Source organism: Wyeomyia smithii, chromosome 1 (assembly GCF_029784165.1).
Source record: "Wyeomyia smithii strain HCP4-BCI-WySm-NY-G18 chromosome 1, ASM2978416v1, whole genome shotgun sequence".
In the NCBI taxonomy this organism is placed as follows: Eukaryota; Metazoa; Arthropoda; class Insecta; order Diptera; family Culicidae; genus Wyeomyia; species Wyeomyia smithii.
In genome coordinates, this window is record NC_073694.1 from 195806282 (window position 1) to 195833920 (window position 27639).

Below are 27639 nucleotides of genomic sequence, written 5' to 3' on the forward strand. Positions count from 1 at the left end.
CAATTTGCAGTTACTGAAACTTAATCACCACAACACTTGCAGCTGAACTAGGTGACTATGACCCCCGCAAGCATCCGCCCGCTTACGTGTCCGAGTTTCGATTATTGAACAATCAGACGAAGGAAATCGAAAACAGAATTCACGAGCTGCACATGCAGCTCAAGAGTATGTCCCCCTCGCAGGCTGAATTTAACTACCTCGATAAGGTCAAATGGCACGACATGTACGGTGTGGATCTTCATCCGGTGCTGGTGAGAAACAGAAAAAGAGAGAGAGAATCTAAACGAGTGTATTATTGTCGTTTTTTTCTAATCCATGGTTTAACGTTTCAGGGAGAAGACAGCGTGGAATATTTTCTCGGACTAACGCCAGGTGGGATTGTAGTCCTGCGGAACAAAACTACGGTTGCCCACTACTATTGGCCTCGAATAGCGAAGGTGTACTTCAAAGGACGCTACTTTATGTTACGGGTCTGTGATAAGAATGTAAGTTCGGTTTTCGCTTTGGTAGAACGAATGATGCTAATTTACTGTTTAACAGAACGAGATTAGCACGTATGGCTTCGAAACGCCAAAGAAGAGCGCCTGTAGGCATCTCTGGAAATGCTGCGTCGAGCATCATTCCTTCTTCCGGCTTGTGCGAACGGCACCGATGCAGGCAGTTTCCGGTGCAGCAAGTTTAACGTCGCTTAGCTCCAAATTCCGGTACAGGTGAGTTTTCGACGGTTATCACGATTGGCTTTAACGCAATTTATTTCCCCCTAAAGTGGACGCACCGAACGACAACAGATGTCGGAGGTGATGCTCCAGCAGCGAGCCCCACCGGCATTCACGCGAACACCGTCCCGACGACAACCGCGTCGAATAGTAGACGAAAAGCAGGAGGAGAAGGTTTTCGATGCTCCCAAATACATCCAGCAGGAAATCAAATCGGTGTCGATACCTCAACCAGCACAAACGTAAGTTGTTAGGTGTTGCTTATGCTCTCGTCCCCAAAAGTATTGACGTTTGTCTGTCTCCCTAAATTTAGGTTTGATAGTCCTTACCGTTCTACTTGCAGCATTCCAGCTGCATTGAACACTAGTAGCAAAGCTTATCCTGCACCACCGGATTCTCCCAGAAGCACCCGCAGTGCCCCTTGGATGCGATCGCAACAGCGCGGTCTGTTCGGTATCAACTCGAGCCCAAAATCGGTCCGATCCGTTTCCACCCGAATGAGTGCCCCAGCTAATCCAAACCGGATGCGATCCAGTTCGGTGGAGAGTCACTCTAGCAATGAGTCCCGCTCTGGACGACGGCGCAGGCATCGAAGCAGGCGAGTCTCGGACAACGAGAGCGAATTGTCGCGAGGATCAGGTCGCTCCGGCCGATCGCACAACTCGCATCGCAAGCACCGTCGACATCGTTCCAAAAATCGTAGAAATCGCTCCGATACGGAAAGTCGTGACCGTAGCTATTCGAGCCATCGTCGCTCAACGGAATCGATCGAACTAGTCGACTCCGGCGAACAATGGCTGGAGGTACAGCGTAAACAGGCGGACAACGTTCAGAAGGCAGCCGTTATCAAGAGTAGCCAGGTGTTGAAAGGTTCCACACCCGATTCCGGAATTGTACACCACCACCGTAGCCGACGGCATCGAAAGCATCGCTCACCGTCGGAGAAGATTTGGTCTAGCGAACTAACGAAACATCTACAGTTTGATCTCGTCGATACCACCGGCATGACCGCGGACCAGCTTCGGGAAATCCCTTACACCGTGGTGGAAACCTATCATCTAGCTACCAAAAAACCAAACCCCCTAAAGGTGCACAAAACTAGTCATCATGTTAACCAGCGAATCGACCGGATACGGGAGTATCCGAAGGAGAACGTGAATGACAACATGAGCGGAGTAAACGGTTCGATACGGTCAGCCAGCACTATTAGCTCCTCTAGGGATTATGACAGAAATTCGGGTCTGATAAGGTTTTTATCTAGAGCGGTTCTTTTTATGGATGAATTTATGCCAGTGTTTGACTAATTTCAGAATGATGTCCAGCATGAGTATGGGAGACTTCATATCCCCGACGGGATCCAGCTTGAGTCCACTGGATAGCTCCGGATTGCGTGTAAGCCACGAACATACCGACTCCGGCTTGGGTGCCGATCAAGACTACGCGTATTCATCGGAAAGGTAAAAATTGAGGTTATTGATTGAGAAGATATTCTACAGTGTCTCTATGTCTCCGATTCAGGTCCAGCGACAGTGCTAAATACGGTACCAACAAATCCTCTGGAGCGTCGGTAAACTCAGCGCACACCAAATCTTCCTCGTCGAACAACATGAAAAATCATCACCACTCAGTGAGTAGTAACAGTACAACTACCACAACCCGGAAGCCGCCACTCTGCCCGGGTCGGCAGCAGAAGCTTCCGGGTCCGATCATTCCCGGTGTACATAGCACTTCCAGTGCACCTAACAATCGTTTAATCAATAGCAGTAACACACATTTTCAAAACAATCACTACACGTTTAGTCTGACGCGGCAGAACGCGCCTTCCGGACACGGAAGCCGTCCTGCCTATGGCTCTAGTACAGGTTTGGGGTTAAATTCATACGGTTATCTAGACTCGGCTGCAACATTATCGTCGACCTCGCCGTATCACTATTACTACGACGGTACCGGATTTCGTAGTGCAGCCAACCAACCTTGCTTGACAGGCATACCTAATTATGAGAGCTCTCGACTTGGTTCCATCCGAGGAACGAAGTCCGATATTGGAGTTCCCATCCGGCCGAAGAACCATCGCCATCAGCAATACATCACCAGTGTCCACAACCGACTCGCGAATGGCCCTAACAAGCGGGCCATGATTCCGTCCACCAAAACGGACTATCTAGAGAACTATAAGACTGGACTTGAACGACTTAAGCTTTCCAACAATCACAACACTGGCAACAATAACTCTAGCCCACCGGAGACTTTTGCCGGGTTGTTAAACACGTCCATCAGTGTTCAAAACATCATCAATAACAATTACCAACCGGCTTCCACTTCGAAAGAAACCGGAATCGGTTCTTCGGTTTGCAACAGTCCCACCTCGGGAGGACCGACTATTCTCGCCAAGGGGAGCGATAGGGTGGGTCCGTTGGTTTTCTTGGATTCGAATCAAAATCGTAACAGTCCCGGCCACGAGGGCCAATCGGTTCAGGCAACCGCCGTAAGTACTGCTGTTATCTGGTAGTCGTTGCTTGTTGCGTTGCTGTTTGTTCTTTCAATCCAAATCTCGAATGTTGCATCTCCCACCCACCCCCGCGGAATGTTGTTCCCTTTGCATGATGTCTGTGTTCTAATAGTTGTTTCTACACTAAGTTTGCATGTTATGGTTTTGTGATTGTATTGGATCTTTTGAATGTTTGACTTTTTTATTCATAGTTATGTTTGTCATTTCCTGTCGAATACTGCGCATGGCTTACCAATGCTTTATCGGAACGAATTTTGCAATTGTCCTTTTTTCTTGAAAAATAACTTTTATTGTCTAGCACGTGACGCGAATTGCTGCGCAGCATATTCGATTTAATCATTACGGTGGGACAAAAAATAATCAATTCACTTTTCATGTTTCTTATAGATCCTATATCAAATGTCAGGATTAGATGTTCACTTGACTCTTAAAAAAATATCGATATATGATATTTGCAAGAAATAATACGGAAAAGAACTCTTCTGAAGACCATTAGACGCTACGGTGCTCACAAAAAAAGTTATTTACCTCAAACTGATTGAATATCTGACGGGTAAAATATGGACGATTTCTGGTTAGTTCTCACCAATCATCTTTGAAATAGTTGTTTTGCATACGCTTTAATTCTCAGAAAAAAACATTTAGCCCAATAATATTTTTTACTAAGGATAATTTTGCATTTCATTGAAAATAATAAATGAGGTCAACAAACTACGCAACTGCATAAAAAAATATTATATATAAATATCAAATATCAGATATGGTCAAATACCAACCAATATGGGTATTTCGTAAACCGGGATGATGCTCAGAGGCCGGAAATCGGCGTAAGATGCAGTTTTGAAATTTATGATGATGACTTTCGGTTTCTGGGAAACAGCCTCAGATGATCATATACTATCTAAAATAGGTATTTTTATCCTGTGCTAAGAAAATTGACTTTTTAAATATGAAATGTGACGTAATATTTGTGAAGCGAGTCGTTCTCAAAGGATAGTCTAATATTAGAAATGAATCTCAGTTTTCTCATCATAGCATAGCTGTAGAATGGCCCAATAACACCAATTATGGATATCTTTGAAACCGGGTCCAGAGAACAGGAATCGACCCCAAGCACTGTTTTGAATTTTTAATTGTAAATTTCAGGTTTTTGTAAAACAGCCTAAAATTTTCAAATATTCTCAGAAACAGGATGACGCCGAGAAAACACAATTCGAAATTAAAGATGGTGACTTCTTATTCCTGTAATACAGCCTGAATTAATTAAATACCATCAGAAAATTACATTTCCGTAGTCATGTTGTTGTCCTCGAATGGTCGCAAATCAACTTTGAACGCCATTTTTAATTTCAATATGGCGACTTACGGTTACTGGTCACATGCTATCCAATGTGGGTATTTCCGCTATATGTGCTCTAAGAGTACTGATGTTTTATGGTATGTTGTAAGACATTAACTGTTTGAAGTTGAAGTGATAATAGAGTATAGGTGAGATAGGTGAGTTTCCTTAAAAGAGCACCCAATTTTGATAATTTTGATTGCGCTTGAAAGGTATTTTTAGTACTTTTCGGCTGAGAGTAGCTAGTTTACTGTGAATAACTTAGAAAATATGATTTTGTACTGATTTTTATCACGTTTTTCTTCGTGGTTCTCGAACCACAAGTTCGTTTTTTTAAGCAATGATTTCATTCAAATCGATTGCCTAGTCTCTGAGATATTAAATTTTCACATTTTAGAACCTAACGGAAAAAGTTACGGTCCGAGTACAATGAAATACAAAAGGAACAAATGGGGCAACTAGACCTTTCATTTCAAAAGTGGGTGAAATTGGAAAGTGGTACATACACTGACAAACACACATACAAAACATGCTCAGTACGTCGAACTGAGTCGAGTGGTGTAAGACATTCGGCCTGTTGGATCCCTTTGAAACTTTAGGTTTGGCCAGTGATTGCTATACCTTTCTAGAAGACAGACAAAACATCTTTATTCACTTCTATTTTAATTTACACATCAAAGCTGTCTTAAAACTGCATAGCTTTTCAAGACAAACATTTTTCAATGTTGAAATTATGAATATTTCAATCCTATTTAAAGTTATTGATGTTTTAGGTCAAGATATACACCCTTTTCATTTGTTTATCTTTTTTTTTTGACAAACTTGAAAACATTTCTTGGACTAATTTAGACTAATTTGACTCTACGTATAAAGAATATTTTAAAAACACGTCTTTTTCACATTTGAGTAAATTCAATCTGAATACAACTATAAATGAATATCAATATTAATGAATACTATAGAGAACTATAATAATTTTTTTGTCATTTAAAAGTACACATATTTGATTCCTTGGTATTATATCCGAAAACTAGAAATAGTTTCCTTTAAGGTGGTTCAAAAATATCGAAAATCGATCAACTGGTTTAAAAGTTGTAAACTTTTTAAAATAAAATCTATCGAATAACTGTTTTTTATGATCACGCTATTTCGGAACCTGTCACTCAAAGTGCTTCAAACGGTCTCAAAACTGCAGTAATTGATTTTCATCGATAATTTTGTTTGGTTATTTTAGGGTGAGCTGTTGCGAAATAGGGTGGCCTGAAAAGGCGGCTTTATTCGATATACTTTATTTTCAAATATTCATAACTTTCGAACCAGTCAAATTTAAGGTAATTATTTCTCTTTCTAACAATAAAATCCAACTAATCAAAAATGAGTGTTTTTCAGTAGTTCCAAATATTTTTCTCGGAAGGCTATATAAATTCATCTTTTTCATGTGAAATTTGAACCAAAATAATCATAGCAAAACGGTGTTTTTTCACTCTAAATCGTTTTTTGTTCAAAGCTGCTGAAAATAAACAAAATTTCAACCTTTGCCTCTGTTTACAAAGATGAGTTACATTTCTGATTTCAACGAAAATGTTGGTCGCCCTAAATTTCGAAGATGAAAATGAGCGCCTCATCATGTTGGTCATTTTATCTCAAGTGTGCACATCTCATCTCAACGACCTTCTTAGTAGGCTCATTATGCAAAAATCCTAATTTTAGTGCCGATGGGACCACTGCTCCGTAGGAACCTTTCTCTTTTTTCATTAAAAACGCATTTTTTTTAGTCATGGCCACAACTTCTTATTATCTAGAAAAAAATTGATATATTGTTTTTGAAGAAAATTGAAGAACTGCGTATATTATGATTCCAAGTTTGACGAATTCACGTGGTACTGTGAAAATTTGACCAGAAAAACACTTATCAACCAGATACAAGCAAAACTCAAGTTATATCTATGGATCCAAAATGGCTTCGAGCTGCAGGTTTCTGAACATCACCCTATTCTGAAAGTACTCGGATGAGATAATATTTGGTAAATTTTGGCTGTTTTCCGGAAACCGGAAGTCACTATCTTAAATTTCAATATGGCGTCTAGACTTGATTTTCGGTCTCTGGGCATAATCCCGATTACAAAGAACCATGAATGGTTGATATTCGTTTATTTTTGACTGAATTCTGAGTAAATTGAGCTTAAACCGTGAAAGTGTGTATTTGGTGTAAGAACAACTAAGAGGTGAGTGCCTACATTGGGAAAATACTATCTTTGAGGTTTAAGAATCTATTCCTAGAGCAAATTTCATCCATAAGAAAAACCTTTTTTAGCAATGTTTAAAATCTAGAAAAACACATTTTTTCCAAAACCAAGCTCAAAAAACTTTTTTTGAATATCGCAAGCAACTGCCAAAACTTCCGGCCAAAATTTATGACACTCTCTGAATTTCTTGGCTAATTTGAAGAAATTACATTGCATCATCCAGATTGTCAAAAATTAAAACAAAGATAAAATAAGAATAAAAATTATATCCATTTTGCGATAAGTGCTTGTTGTAAAATTTTCTCAGAAACACGATAAAATTGTTAAATTTGATTTAAAAGTATATTCATTTGCTTAACTTGCCTGATTGGACATATGAATGGTTGCTCTACTCCGTGATTGATCCAAATCAGTAGAAATGCACAGTAATTCAACTGAATGGGGCTGGAAGTGACCGACCACTCTCATTGTACAAGTTTTAATGACTCAATACTTTTTAATAATCAATAACGGCGACGGCCACGTCCTTGCAATCAGGTGGGAAGAGGACAGGGTTATGTTAGCATGATCTTTGCTGTTTGGAGACCGTGTATATCACTGCATTTCCACAAAGATCACAGAAAGGAGGTTTTTTGTTAGTAGGGAGGGGTAAACGTTGGATCAGGATATTCACCTCGGTAAGTGTTGCGATCATATCGCAATTCTATTCTATCGTTTGCAGGAACGTCCATCTCTACCCAAATGACCACGCGTCCATCTCTACCCAAATGTCCACGCAAGTTATTTTATTACGAAAACCGAGAGATCGTTGTGGTGGTGGCTATGAGAAAGAGCCTGAGAATTCTTTGATAATCAAAAATGGCCTGTTTCTAACAAGATTCGAACTCACGACCGTCTGCTTATCAAAGCGGACTCTGTAAGTTTGCGGCTATACCACAAAAGATCAATACAATGGTCGCAGTGGTCCAAATCTTACAAAAAAAAAGTTTGCGGCTACCAGCTCCCCTCGTTTGCCGAAAAACGCATTTTAATCTTTGTAGATGAAAAATATCATATCTGGAAACACTGTTATTGTATATATTTTTGGATTCCTCAATAATTATTCTTCAAAATGCAACTTCAGGAATGTACAAAAAAAAACCTGAAAAATGTAGATTGCTTAAAACCAAAGAAAACTTGACTTTATTTCTTTGAAATTCTGTAACTCGAGTTCTGCTTATAATACCTCTGAGTGATAGATGTGTTTTATGTAAAATTCTCTCGGGAACACGATTATGAAACCAAATTTGAGTTCAATATGTGTTGATACCGAGAAATGCAATTTAATTTTTCAAATGCAAAAAAAAACATATCTGGAAACATTGCCGCTTTGAATAATTATTTTTCTGGATCTATTTTGCTGGGGATTTCGAGAAACGATAGATTTAATTTTATGCCGAGAATCTCGGTACGCTTTTGACTGCGCTCTCGGCAAATCTAACCGAGAGACGGCAAATTAGTCTAACGACCTTTCTGTTATATAAGCTGAATATTTCGGTACAGTATAGAGGCAATTTTTCAGCGGAATTCAATCGCAGAGAATAATTTCGAGAGAATTCAGTAGTTTTCTTTCACAAGAAAAATTATAAAATGAGTTTCATTAAGTAAACAAAAATTGGTTTCATTTTAAGGGGTTTAATGTTTACAGAATATTCACCTTCTCCTCTCGCAGTTTCTGTCGAACCACGTCCATTATATTTTGAGGTGCTTTTTTCCGCTTGGTACTCGTTTGCACCTGAGGTGTTGCACGACTTTTACAACTACACTACTGTCAGTTCGCACGAAACTGTGCTACACTTTTTTAGACTTCCAGTTTGTGAATATCTATAGCTTGTGAACATTCATAGTTTGCGCAAATTTTAGCAAAACTATTATCTGCTTCCTGTGTGCTCGTACGTAACACAATTGCACTAATTTGTACAAAGAAAAATAGCGGCCAACTCGGGCTTAAGAATGACAGCTGTGTTGCCGAAACTCGGCAACGAGCAGAACTCAGTAATGTTTTTGCTGACTTCGGTATCAACAGTGTTTAACAATAAACTAGGCAAAAATTTAGACGAGATTCGGCAAGCTTAGTTTTTTTTGGGCGAAGTCTGACGACTTTCGTTGACCGGCTTTCTTTTGCTGAAATATCGGTCGAATCCCAAGTTGCCGAGTGAACTCGGATTTTTTTTCAGCCCAACTCGAGATTTAGTTTTGAGTGTGTATATCCAGAATGGTATTCAATAAAACATGCTGCATGGCGACCATTACCAGAGTTGCAAATGCAAGATTATAGACCGTTCCGATAATTATAAATACACTTACGATCAACCGTCATTTCAAATAACGTGCAGTATTCAACCAAACGTTGGCTGCGTCCTGTTGTTTACATCCAAAAGAAACAGATGCTGTCATTTTTTCTAACATTTAGTGCGAAATTTTGAAAATGCGTGGCCTTTCTCCCGAGCAAAGAAAGCGAATTGTGCACAAATGGGGCACCGTGAGTGGTCTTTCTATAAGAAAATTAGTCAGAGAAGAAAATTAGTGTCGGAGCAGTTTAAACCGCATTGCGGAAGTATTGTGAAGAGTGCACATTTACTGATGCCCCAAGACGTGGTAGAAAACCCGGGCCTGTTGATCCCACAATGGACAAAAAGGTTGAGGAATACTACAAGCGGCATCCTTCAGTATCAGTACGAGATATGGCGAGAAAACTTGGAACCTCGGCGAGTAACGTTATGCGTGCCAACGAAGGAATGGGTCTGCAAACCAGTCGGAAGCAGAAGCAGCCAAAACGAAATCCAAAACAAGCTGAATCTGTGAAACCGAGAGCTCGGAAGCTTTATGACAAACTTCTGACCAAAAAAATGGGGTGTGTTATCATGGATGACGAAACCTGCATAAAACTGGATTATAAGACTCTGCCAGGACCGCAATTTTATACATCACCGAAGGGAAAGGATGTCCCTGGACCAGTGAAAGCCATTTACACCGAAAAATTCGGCAAGAAGGTAGTGGTTTGGCAGGCCATTTGTGAATGTGGGAAAATATCTCGTGCATTCATTCGTAATGAACAATGAATGGTAAAATTTACGCGAAAGAGTGTTTGCAGAAAAGGTTGTTACCCATGGTTAAGCAGCATAACAATCCTCCAATCTTTTGGCCCGATCGTGCTTCCCGCCATTACTCTGAGGATGCACTAGGGTGGTATAAAACAAATAATGTCACATGTGTCCCAAAGGAGATGAATCCTCCAAACTGCACTTAAATTCACCCTATTGAAGCTTTTTGGGCTTTGACTAAGGCAAAGCTAAGAAAATATGTCAAACCAGCGGACGAAGTTGAAAAATTTAAAAAAGATTGGCTTAAAGTGGTAAAAAAGGTCGGAGAACACACTGTGCAAAAGCTTATGAGTAGTGTTAAGAGAAAAGTTAGAGAACTCGCGTATCCAACGAAAAATAATCCCAACTTGAATTGAAACTGGAAAGAAAAACACTTATTATCTATATTTCAGAATAAAATGACCCGAAAAATCCTGTATTTTTTGTTTTATTTAAGAAAGAAGATGTATTTATAATTTTCGGAACAGTCTATAATCAACTAATGCAAATCGGCAGACTGTAAACTTAATACCTATTTGTTACATTATCGTAGATTTCATTTTGTCTTTCGTCACAATTAAAAAAAACTAGAAGATTGAAACCGTTAATGATTGTAGATTTTCAAAAACACTAATTATTTTACTAACAACTCTGCTAGCGAACTTTTGAATTCGGAGTTTCCTTTCAACTTGTCACTTCAACTAGACACTGAAAATGAAGAAAATTATCATGTGGAACTATCTAATCAGTGGCCAAAGCTTATTATTAGTGAGATCGTTTGGAAGCTATTATTTTCTTCTCATGTTGGCGGCAATTTGCACTGCGGTAAGCGCAATCACACAACAAAAAACTATTAAAAAGAGTTTGGTTTGTTGACATTAATCAGGTGTACTATACATCGAAAAAAGCTGGTACATGACAATGAATACGCTCAGTGAATTACACCTAACTTTCGAAACGTTTGCACTGTGGGAATGAGGACGGAAAAGCAATTCCTCCTTGATGTTTTTCAAGAAAATCAGTGAATTTGAATTTAAAAAAAAAAAACAGAACAAAAAATCAGGCGACTATAAACCTAGCAACGTAGATCAGAAGCTCAAAATTCATTTTTCATCACACACTTTTGAACGTTTTCCTTAATCACACTTCGACACGGGGCGCAAAAATGGCAACCCGCAATCAGATCATAAATCTGCATGTGTCTGCAGATTGCAATTCTTTCAAATCAAACATAGCTTCAAAGAATCAACCCCACGGACGCCTCTTGCTGCCGTCACGTTGACCCAATTTCCGCCGTTCCCGAGATGAAGCGTAGATTGAGAGGCTTTTGTTCGGGAGGAAAATTAAAATGCATACCGCGCCACCTTGACAGCCATTCGTCAGGGCAGCCACCCGGCAGCCGCAAACAAATACGACAAGAAGAAAGCGCAAACAAAAAACCTAGGTGAAAAAGTTCGCCCGATTTGCTGTCACAGTTTCCGGCTGCCGGGCCGATTAGAGTTGTGCGGGGCAAAGGTTTATGTCTATTCGATTTTTTTGAACTCCTGAACCAGATCTAAACTAAAAGAATAAAAAAATCTTTCAGTTACAAAAACTTCAGAAACTTCAGACTTTCGCTCCAAGATTCGTTCATTGTAATCCCCAGAATTAGGACTAGAATGTGATTTTTTGCCCCGTCCTACTCTATTCCGTTCAGAGGTGAACCTTCCGGACGTCGTTCACCGTGCTCGAGTGTAAACCACAAACAGCACAAAGAAAGTTACTGTTATAGTCGGAAACTATGCGTCTTTCGACTTAGACTTGCTAACAATGATCAAGTTTTACGTGGAAAAACGAATAGCTTCTACAGGAAAAACTACATGACAGGGCTAGTCTCTACGCTGCTGCTGCTGCTGTTTCACAAAAAAAGAACAAAAAGCTTTCCGCCATTCTTGAAAATAATGCACACACGTTCCCACTTCCGACCGGTTGGCAAGGTGCAAAGAAGTGCCTATCGAGTGAAGAAAAAAACGAGAATAAGGTCCGGAACGTTTCGAAGGAAGTTGAAGGTTTTAGGTGCAAACCAATAATTTTTGTCGAGCAAAAAGCACCCAAAATAATTCAAACAATATTTCTAATAGATATACCGTATATAAGTGAAAACCCCGACCGTGCAGTAAGAGGAATTGTTTCCACACAGTTTACACATTTTTCGCTAAACCCCGGAGACTTTTTGGGTGCCGAATCATCTAGCCTTCGCCTGGTGCGGCTGCTGTGTGGTCTTCGAACTGCAAGCGGTGCAAAATCTGCTCCATGAAGCGGAAACATTTGTTCGAAAGCTGGATGTTAGTTTTTCGCGAAGCGGGTGGCTCTTTGTCCGACCGAAACGTGAACATCGCCCACCCCCAGACCAAAAAGAAGCTACTCTGAGAGGTATTTTTATTTAGTTCAGCAAAGTATGCCTGCTTGCACAACTTAGTTTTATATGCTGTTTCTGGGGTTGAATTTCGTTGTAGTGAATTTTCACTTTATGAGTTATTTCACGTTGAATATGAGTTTGCCTGTTGGACCCGTAGCTGCTAGTTTCGATCTGGTCCTTAAACCACAACCCTGCATGTGAGAATTGAGCTGACCGTGCCTGAAAAAGAATGCTCGCCTTTTAGTAATTACGAAACTTTCTCCCCCCGCTTCCCCGTTCCTCTCTTCCATAACACTGCATGAGAGACTCAAGAAGGACTCGCACGGTATACCTTCCATCCGCGGAATTTCCGATTCAGCTCAACCTGCACGAAAAACTTCCTCTACACTCACGTTTGCTCTCCGATTCCAAACTGAACGAGAACGAAAAGTTAAGCATGTTGCACGGTATTTGCTTGGCTAGGATGCCAACCTGAAGTTAAGCAAGAGCTCAAAAATTTCATTTTCCCTGGCATACAAAAACTCATTTTTCCCCAATTACCGCGCAACAGTTTGAGGAACCTACCAAGGGATTGCCGGTCAGCGCCGCCACTGACAGCAGTACCACTGAAGCGCGGCACATCGGAAAGCACCCGACAAACGGTGGTGGTGGCAGAGGCGGCAGCACCGGCGGAAACGGAAGACCGACTCCACCGATTCCGTCCATCGGCGAGTCAAATCCCACCAATATAGGTTTGGACTTCAGCAGGAAAAACTCGCTCAACAGTAAGATCGGTACCACTGGAACCGGAAAGCGTTCATCCAGTCTAGAACTCATACTAACACCCATTATCCAGAGCAGACGGTAAGTAGGCATAGGCCATTTGCACCGTTTTCGATGCTGCTCGGTTTTTGCTTTCTCATACTAAGTTAGAGCAGCTTACTGTAGATATTTTCAACTCCATTTCAAATCCTCTTAGGTAAAGGTAAACTTTAGACTCTAAGCGGTTAGGTATGCCGCTGTATTCAAACCGCCTGCCCCGAAGGCAAGGCTTTGATCCCGACGGATCCCAACTGCTTGTGTTTGGGCACATTATCATTCCAATTCACTCCATTTTATCTAATGAGCATTGGCAGGGGTAGATTCTATCGACTACATCATTGCACGGTGATTCCTGGCCACAGTACGTGCAGTCAAAATCATTGGAATTTGCTTAGTTTGGAAACCGTAAAATCATATTGGTTATGAGCCGCTAAACGATCTGGAATTGTGGAACTAGAATCTTGATATTCTAGGTTTCATCAAACTGCTATAAAGTCTTAATTTTTTAAATACAATTTCAAAAAACTTGAAATTTTTCTTTCAAAAACTGAATTCAATATCAAATAATACAAAATTATATTAAATTCACTCTTACAATTAGGAGCAGTCGTGTCTCACAGTGCGTTCCTTTTTCGATCCATTCAATTCTCCTATCGTGCTTTCAAACGCTCAACTTAACAATTCCAGCCTACAGCGTACAAATTCTATGTAAACCTCGAGGACTTTAAGACGCACACCAGAACAGGGCATTAAAGTACGCGTATCTTCGAATATTACCACCCAAAAGCGACATGATACCGCAAATCTGCTGCCATTTTCAACATTCTCTGACTCACATATGCACGGTCGTGTATTTGAATAGGTAGCCTGAAACTTTTCAGCATGAAAGCGAATTCACGATGATGTTTCCGTTTACTTTCTTACCTATTCCAGCCAATGTTATACTTCAGCTTTCGTTATGGCATAGACGTTTCAAGCGATGACAACGCAGCAATCGATTTCAACTGTCGTCAATGATAACGATGAAGAGTGGAAGTATAATTCACATTGACGACATCGAAATCTCTATTTATAGGAGAGGTGCTATTCATAACAATTTTCTGTAGAATAACGTGGCAGCAGCTGTGTTTTTTACCATACATATTTTCAACACAAATCACAGCTTATGCGATTTGATACGGTTGCAATTCAATTTTTTCCTATTATAGGCAAAATCATCTGCAGTGGAATAATGGAAGATAAAAAACATTCAAAGCTCGAGTCGAATTTAGGATAGACTTTATATTAACATTCTCCCGCTGACATAGAGCAAGTTAAACTTCACCCAATAATCGCTTCCAAAACATTCCACAGTTTTCAATTGAACCGCGCCATTTAACTCACAGCTCATTAGACTAACTGTTTTCCATAAAACCCATTCAACCTCGGGAAGGAGATCTGTTATCGCTGCTCTCGCAGACAGTTCCCTTGTTGATCTACCGATATTACGTGTCAGCTGAAATTCGACTTCCAGCACGTTTGTAAACTGTATCAGTGCATCAACCAGCAATATAAGTTAAATTTTGATGGCTCTACTTTAACCATACCTATACTTTTACTTTACTCTTTATTTACTTTTACTTTACTTTTACTTTACTTTTAATTTACTTTTACTTTACTTTTACTTTACTATTACTTTACTATTACTTTACTTTGTATTTACTTTTTATCTACTTTTTATTTACTTTATTTGATTTTAAATACTTTATGCTACTTTTACTTTAGTCTTACCTAACTTTTACTTTACTTTTGCTTTTTTTACTTTTACTTTATTTTCTATAGTTTTCTGATCCGCTGAGTTTGCGATTGAATTTTCGATTTTTTTTTATTTTTATTTTTCTGTACTGATTATTATTGTTTCTGAGTCCGTTTTTTCTTTCTGGTTTCGATTTTTATGTTTGATTCTATTTTATTTTTTATTTTTTTGTGTTAATTGTTAGATTTCGTATGATTATTCTTAATCGATTTTCCTAGTGTAGCTAACACTTGAAATATTAGGATTTGATGATTATACTAGTTAAATACTTGTCCGTTTTAGATATTATCAATCTTGCTTTTATGTCTCCGTGCCATATTTATTCTGCATTTTGTCATATCTGTTGTTTTTCTGGTTTTTTCTAGCTGTTTTTCATTTCGTCGTTTATTTCTTTTTTATTGTTTTATAAGGTTTCTTTGCATGCATTTTTTCGTTTTTTCTGCCTTTTAGACTGTACATGTTTCTTCGCTTTTTGCAATATTTGTTTATACTTTTATTCCATTTTTTGTGTTCAGAAGGTAATTCTCCTCTTTATTCCAGTATGGTTTCTCTTACTTCGTTTTACTTAATTTTATTTGTGTTTTCTGTTACTTATGTTCATTTTCCTAAAATTCTTTTCTGTTTCTTCTCAATTTTCAAAGTTTTACGCATATGCTAAATTTTTTGTGGTGTTTTTTTTAGTCCTGGTTTTCCATTTTTATAAATTTTAATAATACTTTGAGCACAGACAAACAGTCGTGCCACTTGATGACGATTTCATCGTCCAGAAGAGAAACGATTACACTGGATTCTTTTTTAACGCGACTTGTTTTAACGTGATTTTATACTACACGATTTTTTTTTTCACGTGGTTTGTGATATCAGAAACAGCATACACACTAACACACACATACACACATACTCATACGTATACATACGTACACACACAGACACACATCACGGACGCATTTATCGCGTAGAAAAAGAATCCAATGTATTTTGAAAGTTTGTTTAGTTGGCATGAAGGCCGCTGGTGTCGCTATAAGCAAGCTTGTGTGCACGCCAGATGAAAACCGTCGGTAATATCGTTAAAAATCTGTCCACGTGGTATGTGGATGGCCTCTTATGAATTCCTGTTTGTCTTATTTGCCTGGTTTGTTTTTTTTTTTTGTCTATATTTTTGAGGCTTTCAGCCGGCGGCTGGTTCACCTCATGTGAGAAAATTATTTACATTTTGTTAAACAGTTTGCTTTCATATCGAATCGAATAATCTGCAGTCTTTTAAAAATTGGATGACCGAGTTCTCCGCTATTGGGTCTTTGCTGAGTGCTTCTCTAATGCTGCTGGTAATTTGATTTGTTCGCCGTGGTTCCTCGAACTCTGGACAGACGCAAATAATGTGTTCCACTGTTGTTGTGACATTACATATGGGGCACGTTTTTCTAAAAGAACCAGAATTGCTCATGTTGTGTGTGACTCCAGTGTGTCCCGTTCGAAGTCTAGACAAATTTTTTTGCTCTTTCCAATTTTTCCGGTCGTTCCAAGCTATGGTGGTATTTTTTACTTTACGTAGGAACAGGTTTCTGCAGCTATTCCATTTTTCCTCCCAATTTTGTCGCATTTTGTTATCCAGCCATTTTTTTACATCCGCGCATGGGATTTCATCGGTGTACATCGAACCTCTTCGACCACGTGCGGCTAGCCTGTCTGCATCCTCGTTTCCAGGAATTCCGCAGTGCCCTGGTACCCAAATGTATACGCAGTCCGGATTGGCGTATTTTTGAGTTTTCTGAATCCATGGGTGACGAGCTGTGGGAGACTCGAGAGCCTTGATCGCGCTGAGTGAATCGCTGATGATGGCGATCGGCTTGTCGGATGGAGTCGTAGCTGCTGTGAAGATTGCAACTGATTCCGCTGTGAAGACCGATGTCATGTTTGGAAGTCGGTAAAATTTGTCTTCGAGGCTTTCGTGGATACCGAAACCAACCCTTTCGTAAGCTTTGGAGCCGTCTGTGAATCTCTGTGTGTAGTGGGGATATTTTTCGAGAAAAAGTTCCGCTGTCGCCATTCTTGCGCATTTCGGATTTCGGCTCGTTCGTGGTAAATGTTTCAGGCTGCAATCTGTACGCAATGGGGGAAGGGACCAGCCCCTGTCTCCGGTCCAATGCACCTGCGACACTGGAGGGAGCTCTTGGCCAGCAGTCTCGGTTAGGGATCTGGACCCCTCGGCGAGTAGGTGGACCCCTCTATCGTTGGACGCTGACTTTTCTGCATAGTTTGTGGCTCTTTTGGTTATGGCGAGATTTACCATCATTTCAAACGGGAGCGTACCAAGTTCCGCGTGCGTGGCGTACGTTGGAGTAGACGGAAGCAGATTCGATACTATTCTCCGTGATTGATTGTATGTTGGACCGAGTACAGCTATCAGTTCTGTGGATGCACTGCAGGTTATTTCCAGTCCGTAGAGGAGCCTGGAATCCAGTAAGGCTTTGGCAACGTTGAGCCTGGTTCCTCGACTGCAACTCGTACGGCGCCCGGAAATTGCCTTGAGGAGGTTTACAGTAGTTTTGCAACGTTCTTTAACCTGGGCGAAATGCGGTTTATATGTGAGTTTCCGGTCGAGCAACACTCCAAGGATGCGCATTGTCTCTTGGTGTCCTATAGGGATACTGTTTACGATAATCTTCCGGGATTCGGTGCGATGGTTACTGTTGCAACAGTGCAGGAGCGCGCTTTTATCTGGTGCTAGTTGAAAGCCATTTGCAGCTGCCCACTTTACTATAGCTCTGACCGCGGCTTGTGTCTTCCGAAAAAGGGCCGGCATTGTTTTTTCCAGTGCAGACTAGGAGGATGTCGTCCGCGTATGCCAGGATATGAATATTTTTTGGTAGCTTAAGAAACACTGTGTTCATGATAACGAGGAATAGTGTCACCGCAAGGACGGACCCTTGAGGAACCCCCGTCTCCTCCTGAAGAACTCTCGATTTCTTATCGCCAATCATTACTTGGAATGTCCATTCTATTAGAAATTTTTTTATAAAGTGGAGGATGTTTCCTGACAAGCCCCAGGTGGCTAACTGCTAGATGGCTTTTGGGGTCCAGGCTCGGTTGTATGCTCTTGCCAGATCAATAGATACTAGGTTGGCATGCTCATTCCCGTTTCTGGTCTGCTTGAGTATTTGTCCCAGTGCCGCAAAATACTTCCCCGTCCCAAGTCCTGATCGAAAAGCGTGTTGACGAGAGTCGAGAAGGCCATTAGTTTCCAGGAAGTGCTTTAGCCGCCTGTTAACTAATCTCTCCATTGTCCTCGATATGCAGCTAGTTAATGAGATCGGTCTGTAGCCAGTAGGGTCCGTGTTCCGATGGTTTTGTTTGGGGAAGGGCACAACCAAGCTATGCCTCCAGCTTAGTGGAAAGGTTCTTTAGGTCCATTCGCGATTAAAGAGTTCGAGTAGGCACTTTTTCCTGATAGAGGAAGATTTTTCAGCATGGGGTACCCTATCTCGTCGTTCCCTGTTGACTGTCCTTTGACCTTGGATAGGGCAAAATCGAGTTCAGCCATGGTGAATGGGGCATTAATGGCATCATTTGGGCCTGTGTCGGGGATAGGAGTGTTTCGAACTGTCTGGGCGGAAACGTCATTTTTCCGAATAAATTCGATCGAGTAGTTATCGATCGCTGACAGATCTGCAAAGTGGTCGGCAAGTGCGTCAGCCACCATTTCTGGATCTCGAGTGTACCTGTCCTCTATTTTGAGGGTTATACATGTGGTTCGCCGCTAACCGTTCATGGAGTTGATCCGGCCCCAAACCTCAGTGGAGGTATGTTTTTCGCTAATATTGTCCAAAAATCCTTCCCATGATGCACGTTTCGCTTCCCGAACAACTTGCCGACATTTGTTTCGCAGTGTTCTATACTGCTCCATGGCTGACTCTCTTTCGGGAGGTTGTGCTTCCAGCCGTTTAACGGCACGGAGGGCCTTTCGGCGTGCTTTCACAGCCTTTCTAACGTCCTGCGACCACCAGTGCAATGCTTTTTTTCCTGACTTTCGGCTGGTTTTCGGAATCGCAGCTTCTGCCGCTCGAATGATTGCGTCGGTAAGTTCGGAGATGCTACCAGGCTGATTGTCACGGATTGCTGCTAAGATGTGGTTGTTGAATAGGGTCCAGTCTGCTTGCTCGAATTGCCACCTAGGTCGCTTCATGATGCTAGCGGAGTCGCTGTTGATATTGATGAAAACTGGTGTATGGTCGCTTCCCATCAGATCTTCACATGTATTCCACTCTAGTCGTGATACCATTTGTTCACTGGCTAGTGAAATGTCGATAGCGGATTCCTTGTTTCCTCGGAAGAAAGTAGGGGAGCCATCGTTCAAAATGGTAAGGTTGGCATCCTCTAACACATCCGCAACAATGGATCCATGTTTATTTTCCTCCTTGCTACCCCATTTTGGATGATGACTGTTAAAGTCTCCAAGCAGAAGACGAGGTTCAGGAATTTGCTGGAATGCTTCTCTTAATTTTCTCTCAAGGTCCGGGATTTTTTGGCATGGCAGGTATATACTAGCTATCGTTAGAGGTATCGGTGCGAGGATTTTAGTGGCAATGATCGGCAATTCGGTGTCGAGTTGAATCGGTGTGTGGGGGATTCCAACTTGGATTCCAAGGGCAACCGAGTGATAAATGCTGTTGGTTTGCCTATGGATCCAGGTGTACTTCCCTCCTAGTGTTCTGTCCATGCTGCCTGGGGAGACTCGATGAATTTCTTGTAGCGCAAGAACCGTTGCTGGATTGTCCCTGACCAGCATTTCGAGGTCGGTCAGATTGTGAAAAAAACCGTTTATGTTCCACTGAATCGCTATAGGTAGCCGATTTGAGAGTGGTTTTGCTTGTGAGACGATGAATGGGTTTTGAGGATGCGATAATCGTGTGGAATTCCCTGGGTAGAATACGGTTGCGAAGGGGTTCATGTTTTTCCTGGGGTGTGGGTGACTAGTGTCTTCTACTGTAGTTCTTCGACATTGCTGGGCGCTGTGCTGATCTACACAGATCCGCGGGCTGTTCGCCAGGGACTGTGCGGGAGTACTGACCCTCCAGGTTTCAAGCCAGGGATTCCTGGAGGGTGTTTCCTCGACCTCTTCCGCTGATTGTGCGGTATTTGTTATGGTGTTCGCCATCGTCGTCTCTTTGTTGATACAGATCCGCTGTTCTTCCGCCAGGGACTGTGCGGGAGTACTAGCCCACCTAGAGACAGATGAAGTTTTCCGAGTGGGGGTTTCCTCGACCTCTCCCGCTATTATTGCGGCATTCATGTCGTGTTGGGTAGTGCGGGTTTCCTTTGTTTGATTTGCGATTCCGTAACTTCTAGCTACTCCATTTCCTGCTTCCAGGGGATAAGCCATCCGACTCTTTTCCGTCCTGGTTAAGCGTCCAATTGTAAGTCCAACATTGTAAGATTTTGGGATAGGTTTAGAGCGATAAGTAACTAGGGAAGGGTTGGAGGCCATGGAGTTGTTTGCGTAGGCTGTCATTCGATTTCTATGGAGTCAGTGTCCATCGAAGTATCTCTAAGCTGGTCATCTGGTTCGCGGGAGTTTTGTTTTTTCACTTTATTTTTGCGGTTAGTCGGTTTTGTGTCTGCCATGGGTCTTTTCGGGGTGCCTTGTTCCAAACTGTTAAGGACGTTGCTGGCTGGCGTTTTCGGGTCCATAGGGCTTATGTTCCTGGGTCGCAGGAATCCATCATGACAAGTGGGAGGGCTGTTATCGATAGAATGGTAGGCTGCTGAGGGGGAAGACTGAGGTTGTATGGGAGAGGGGTAGTATTTCCGAATAAGAGATCTAAGTTTAGTAATCTCTTGTTCTTTGGCTTTTATGTATCTTTCCATTTTGTTCATTCGTTCGATCATGTCTTCTATTGTACCGTATTTTTGTACTGTTTCCAATCGGTTGTTGACGGACAGTTTTTCTTCTAGCTGATGTGTGCGTTGATCCTTTTCTATCAGTTTATGTGTTATTTCTTCTACTCTTTTAGTCAGCATATCTACTTGTTCTTCTTTCCCTGTGCTCATTATGCTGGCATAGAAGCGGGGATTATGGCTGGCTTCGTATATGCGTTTGGCATTTGGGTAGGAGACCCCTTGATCGACCCTAATGTGCTTTATTTCGTTCTCCTTGATATAGCATGGACACTTTTTGTCTGAAACCGTGTGGCTTGATACGTTGCATCTGCTACAAAATTTTTCATTTATGCAACTTTCGTTCTCCAGTATGTCATGTGTCGCATCTTCCACATACTGGCTTTTCCCGTTGACAGCGCATTCTTGTATGTCCAAATTCCCAACAGTGGAAGCATTGCATTGGAGCCGGGTAGTAGGGGCGGGTACGGGCGCGTAGGAACCCGAATTCTATAAACTCTGGTACCATCGTGCCTTCTATGGTCAGGATCATTGATGCCGTATTTATTCTGCTTTCGTTAGTTTTTCTTGTAATTTTCCTCACGTCTACGACTTTTTGATCTTTCAGCCATTCCTTAATTTGGTCCTCTGGAATGTGTTGAACATCTGAGCATGACACAACGCATTTGGTGACATTCAAGCTCGGGTGAGATGTAACTTCGACCAACGTTCCGTCAATTAATGTGTTGAGCGCCAACAGTTTTTCACATTGCATGTCGTTCCTAACTTTGAGTGAGTAATAAAGACCTCGCATTTCGGGGAAGGCACCTTCTATTTTTCCTCCCACACATTTCTCTACTGTAGTGCGGACAACGAAAGGGTTGTTAAAATGTTGACCATCCTTGGTTTTCATACGGAGAATCTTCAATTCTCCTTTCTTATTGTGTAGATCCAGCCATTCGGGCAATGTTCGCCTCCTATCTGTTCCATCTATCTTCCCGGTGGACCCTCCAGGTCCGTTCCCACTAAAGTATGGGTCTGGGGTGGAAATCTTGTCCTGCGGCCGGTCGGCCGCGGGTTATCTATTTGAATCAAGTTCTGGGTGTAATTTAGTACTCACCCAGTTTAAACGAACCTAGATCCTCGACTGCTCACACAAATTCCACAGTAGTCACCAGATTCCTACTTTGCTATGTGGAGTCTGTCGTCCCGTTAGTAAAGCTATCAATTTTTCACTAGTCTCGCAAGAATTAATCAGTTAAGCTTCCTGATGAGTTCACACACTTTACGAGTATTGTTTCTTCAAGTTGACACGCGTTTCGTTTCGATCACTTCACCAGTAAGACACCAAAAGAGATCCGGAAAAAAAACCACGGACAACGAACGTAAAGCACTTGCGACTTTCTGCCCGGAGCAGGCCTGAGGGACAGTTGTAAAAAGACCTTCGTCCGCGGAAATATGGCACTCTTTCCACTGTCGCTGAATTGGTGTCACTTCAACCGATTATCCGGGCCACCAACGCCCGTGTAACCTTTTTCTCCCCCTAGTTCACTGCACTATTAACCAAGGAATCAAAAATCAAATAATCACGTCGGAATATCGACCGAATCCCGACACAGAGAATTCCTTTACTTTACTTTACTTTACTTTTACTTTACTTTTACTTTACTTTTACTTTACTTTTACTTTACTTTTACTTTACTTTTACTTTACTTTTACTTTTACTTTACTTTTACTTTACTTTTACTTTACTTTTACTTTACTTTTACTTTACTTTTACTTTACTTTTACTTTACTTTTACTTTACTTTTACTTTACTTTTACTTTACTTTTACTTTACTTTTACTTTACTTTTACTTTACTTTTACTTTACTTTTACTTTACTTTTACTTTACTTTTACTTTACTTTTACTTTACTTTTACTTTAGTTTTACTTTACTTTTACTTTACTTTTACTTTACTTTTACTTTACTTTTACTTTACTTTTACTTTACTTTTACTTTACTTTTACTTTACTTTTACTTTACTTTTACTTTACTTTTACCGTACTTCTACGTTACTTTTACTTTACTTTAACTTTACTTTCACTTCACTTTTACTTTACTTTTACTCTGAGTTTGCCCTCGAGTTTTCGAATTCTCTTTGACTGCAAGTTTCCTGTACTTTTTATTATTGTTTCTGTTTTTCCCCTCTGTTTTCGGATGTTTTGTTGGTTTGTTTGATTCTGTTACGATATTTTTGCTAATTATTAGTTCGCGTACAATTATTATTCGATTTTCTAAGTTTTAGCTTTCCAAACCTTTGGTTTTTGTGATTTCACGAATTTTAAACTTGACAACACCGACATTATTTTTATTTATTTATTCTGCATTTTGTCATATCTATGTTGTTATTTTCGGCTTCTTTTTATTTCGACGTTCATTTCTTTTTCCATTCTTTTCTGGTGTTTCTATTCTTTTATGGCATTTCTTGACCTGTATTTCACCGTTTTTTTTTCTGCCTTATCAGCTCTACTTGTGTTTCTTGCTTCTATACTGTTATTCCGTCTTTTTCATTTCAGTTTATTTTCTCTTAAATTGATTATATTAAGTTTTAAATGTTTTTTTTTTCTGTTACTTCTATTCATTTTTCTAAAATACTTTTCTGTTGCTTTATAAATTTTTGTGTTTCTCGTGTATTTTAAGTTTTTTCGTTGTAATTCCTGGTTTTCCATTTTTATGATTCTTATTTGTGCTTATTTATACATTTCTATTTATATATAACTATATATAACTTACCAAAATAGTTTCAAATATTCCAAGGTGATTGTTTTCTCGCGATTTGTTCATGGTCTACAAATGCATGACGAATCGAATATAGGATACGATCAAGTCAACAGACAAAGCTTTTGGAATGACTGATTTTATTGAATTCTGTACAACACCTCGATTCTGGAAATATTCTTTCGGGTCACTTTAGACTGTTTCCCAGAAATCGGGAGTCATCATCTTGAACTTCAAAAGGGCATGTGAAGTTAGTTTCTGGCCTCTGGGCGTCATTATGGCTCCGGAAATATTTATATTGGATGGTATTTGGTCATTTTCCGGTTTTCCAGATACCGGAAGTCGTCATCTTAGAATTCAAAATGGTGTCTAAGGTCGATTTGTGGCTTCAGTGCATCATTATGATTTCGGAAATTCCCATGTTGGGTAGTTTTTGAGTACTTTCGGCTATTTTTCAGAAACTGGAAGTTGCCATCTAAGATTTCAGAAGAGCGCTTGAAGAATATTTTTGGCTGTTGAGCGTCATTCTGGTTCCGGAAACACCCATATTGGGTGGTAGGGTAAAAGCACCGGTTTTGGCCATAGTATGTTATTGATGAGAGGTATTTGGCCTGATTCCTTCGAAAAATATGTAATTGAATCAGTTAAACGTGGAAATCGGATGAACTCGCCTATATTTTTCACTAACATTGAGTTTAAATAGTGATTTTTATAAATTTTATTATTTTGAGTTTCTTTATTTCATTCGCGTAGTTCTATTTTTCGTGATTTTATCTATTCATGAATGTTTGTTTGTCTAATGTGCCTGATTCGTTTTCTCACGTTCCTTGAGAAATAACGGATTTTCCGATTACTTACGGTGCTTTTGATTTTTTTTTGTAAGATTTGGGTTTACTAGTTTATTTTATCTGTTTGTTTTTTAGTTTTCCTTTGTTTCCCGCTTTTTTTTCATGTTTTCATTTTCTAAATTCATGACTTGCGAGTCAACTGGCTCTTTATTTGTTAATTTATTTTGTTGAATTACTCCTGTATTTTCAGTTGTTGTTTTACTGTTTTTCCGGTTCTGGTTTTAAATGTTTATTTTTAGATTTTATGTTTAGATTTTTTTGTTCTCAGAATTTCGCGATTCTATGAATGTTTTACTTCTCAATTTTTTATCAAGGTTATTTTTGATTTCTTCGTTTTATTTTTTTTCTCCTGCATTTTTATGTTTTTCCATATCTGTGTTGTACTTTTCCAGCTGTTATTTTATTTCGTCGTTTTTATTTTCTTCTATGGTGTTTGCGTCTTTCACTGTATTTTTCTGTTTTTCCTGCCTCTATGTCTGTACCTATCTATTCGATTTTTTGAATATCTGCCTTTACTGTTATTCCGTGTTTTGAATTCTCTTATCTTCTCAATTTTTATCACGGATTATTTTTCGTTACTTTTCTTATATATAATTTTTCTTGTGTTTTTTGTTACTTCTGTTTATTTTTCTAAAATACTTCTCTGTATCTTGAGTTTTCCCTAGTTTTTCATATTTTTGAACTTTTTTTATACTTAAATTACTATATATTTTTAGTTTTATCCCAGTTTTTTTTTGTCTATTTGTATGGATTTTATGGTTAAGACTCTGTTTGTTTGTTTTTTTTTTCTTTTGTTATTGTTTAATTTCTCTTCATTTCTGCTTCTCTTTATGTTCCTTAAACATGTCTTGGTATTTTTTTAAATGTTTTTTGTTGTTTTTTTTTGGTTTTTTTTATTTATGTCGTTTAGTTCTTTTTTCCTGTTTTTTTTTTACTAATTTTATTGTTTTAAGCTTGATTATTTTGTTCATTTCGTTTTATTTCAGTTTTCTTTGATCCTCCCTAAAAATAAAATCTTATTCGATTCATTTTTCATGTTCTTTTTTTTCAGTATACTGATTACTCATATTACTTGAAAATTACAGGATTTCCGTTGCTTTTTTTGTATTTTTTTATTGATTGGTTAAATCTATCTGTTTTAAGTGTTCTATTGTTTTTTTACTTGTTTTTCATGCTGTTTATTTTCTAGATTAATAATTTTCGTGTCTGCTTGCTTTTTTGTAAATTTGCTTTTTCGATTTTTTCTGTATTTTTTGTGATTTGAATGGCTTTATATTTCGTATGTTTGTTATATTTTGTCTTTCAATTTTACTGATTTGTTCTCTTTCGGTTTTTGGTTTACTTCTCTTCTACTCTAAGTTCACATTTTCCTTACTTTCACTTCAGTTCTATAGTTTTTTTTTTTCATTAGTTCTATAGTTTTGTGATCTTCTATCCTAATCTGAGATTAAGTTGCCTTCTTGTTTTTGCTGTTTTTAGTTGTTCCTTTTTTCTCTCTTTTTCGTGGTATACCTTGGTTTACTAAGTTCTGTCTTTCTTTATTTTCCTCTAATTTCTGTGTTCTATAATGGTGCTTGATTCCTTTACTATATTATTCTGTTTTTACTGCCTTCTTAATGCTACCTGTGTTTTTGATTTTTTTAATATCTGCTCATTCTCTTACCTTCTCTTTTTTTATTTCAGATGTTATTCTCTTACTTTGTTTTTTAAGTGTTTTTCGTTTCTCTTTGTTCAATCTACTGATTTTTCACAACACTTAAAATGACCGGACTTTCCGATTATTTTTAGTACCTTTTCAGTAACTTTTTGGTTTACTTCTATTTATTTTTCTAAAGCATTTTCCATTGTTCGTTGTTTTTCATGTATGCTAAACATGTTTGTTATTTTATTGTTTCAAGTTCGTTTATTATGCTTTTCTTATTGTTCAAGGTTTTTTTATAAATTTTACTGTCTAGTTTATCTGTTTGTTTTTTTTTTTTTTCGTTTGTTTTTTCAGTATACTTATTGCCATATATCGTCATGTTTCGAATGTTTTTGAATTATTTAATTATTTTATCTGTTTATTTTGACTTTCTTTAATAATTTTTCTCTCTCTTTTTTGTTATTTTCTATTCTTCGGTTCCATTTCCATGTTGGGTTTATCGTACTTTTACTTTATTTCTTCTTAACTTTTACTATTACTTGATCCGACTCGTCTCGATTATTCATAAAATGAAATATTTTTTGGAATTAGCATAACTTTTATTTAGCTGTGAACAAATTGTTAAAACTTGAATATATCTAAAGGACGGTTACAAATTATCTCAGGGGAGTCTCTTTATCAGGCGCATCAAAATAAGTGATTTCTCATTTTTATTTCATGGTGAAAAGCGACACAGAAAAATACTTATTTGTAAATACGTGCGAGATCATGTTTAATCTTAATTTTATTAAATAAATGTAAAATCTTTCTAATGCATCGCTCTTTCACCTCCAAAAAGAATTGAGACAAATCATCTCCGATAATTATTGATTATTTGCCCAAATATAGAAAAGGTTATCCTCCAATGCTGCAAAGATAAATCATTGAATTGTGTGTTCGCTCGTTATCCGTAGTTTTTCACTGGAAATGTATTTACGTTTCTGTTCCGAGCCAAGGTTTTTCATAAATTGTAAATCACAAATCCTGCGCCACTGCGCTGAATTACTATGTTTCGGGTCTCAAATCGTGCGGAATCGAACTGCGAACTCCATCAACAATCGACGCTCGCTCCATCATATTTCGCTTGGATACCGCAAATTGATAATTAACCGAGTGACCATCATCCGAAAACAAATTGTATTTAACATTTCCGCTGGGACGACTGATGGGGAAAAGCCAACAAAGAACGGTTAGTCGGAACGAACTGAATCGAACAACAGCATCAGGCAAAGGGGTGGGATTATTTTCCCCCGGGACATGAAGCGAACATTGATGATGATGATGATGACATAACGATGATCGACCATCGACTGAATAATTAATTAGTGTTTCAAATTAAATACCCGATGTACGAACGCTTCGCTGCACACGATTTCGGTGTGTGAGTGTATGTAATTATAAGATTTTTTCTGGGGTCCGCCATCAATCCCTACATCAACAGAACAGACTTTGTGGCAATAAAACTGGTCCCAGTGGGCATCGAGTGCGGTAAACGGTACTGTTTATCCTTCTGTTGCTCTTCTTTTGATGCTAATTTGAAACGTCCTC

At 39.3% G+C, this 27639-nt stretch overlaps 1 protein-coding gene across 5 annotated transcripts in view; it reads left to right on the forward strand.

The window, feature by feature from the left end:
* LOC129733951 (band 4.1-like protein 4) overlaps positions 1-27639 on the forward strand; it is a 365660-nt gene that overhangs the window by 336864 nt on the left and 1157 nt on the right. For 2 of the 5 annotated variants that reach the window (XM_055695585.1, XM_055695586.1), the window contains exons 6-13: positions 43-251; positions 333-485; positions 541-710; positions 767-958; positions 1030-1965; positions 2027-2173; positions 2235-3201; positions 12881-13173. In XM_055695585.1, the coding sequence (XP_055551560.1) occupies positions 43-251; positions 333-485; positions 541-710; positions 767-958; positions 1030-1965; positions 2027-2173; positions 2235-3201; positions 12881-13173 (3067 nt within the window). The remainder of the gene's footprint in view (positions 1-42; positions 252-332; positions 486-540; positions 711-766; positions 959-1029; positions 1966-2026; positions 2174-2234; positions 3202-12880; positions 13174-27639) is intronic. The other 3 variants (XM_055695588.1, XM_055695587.1, XM_055695589.1) reach the window with 3 other exon arrangements.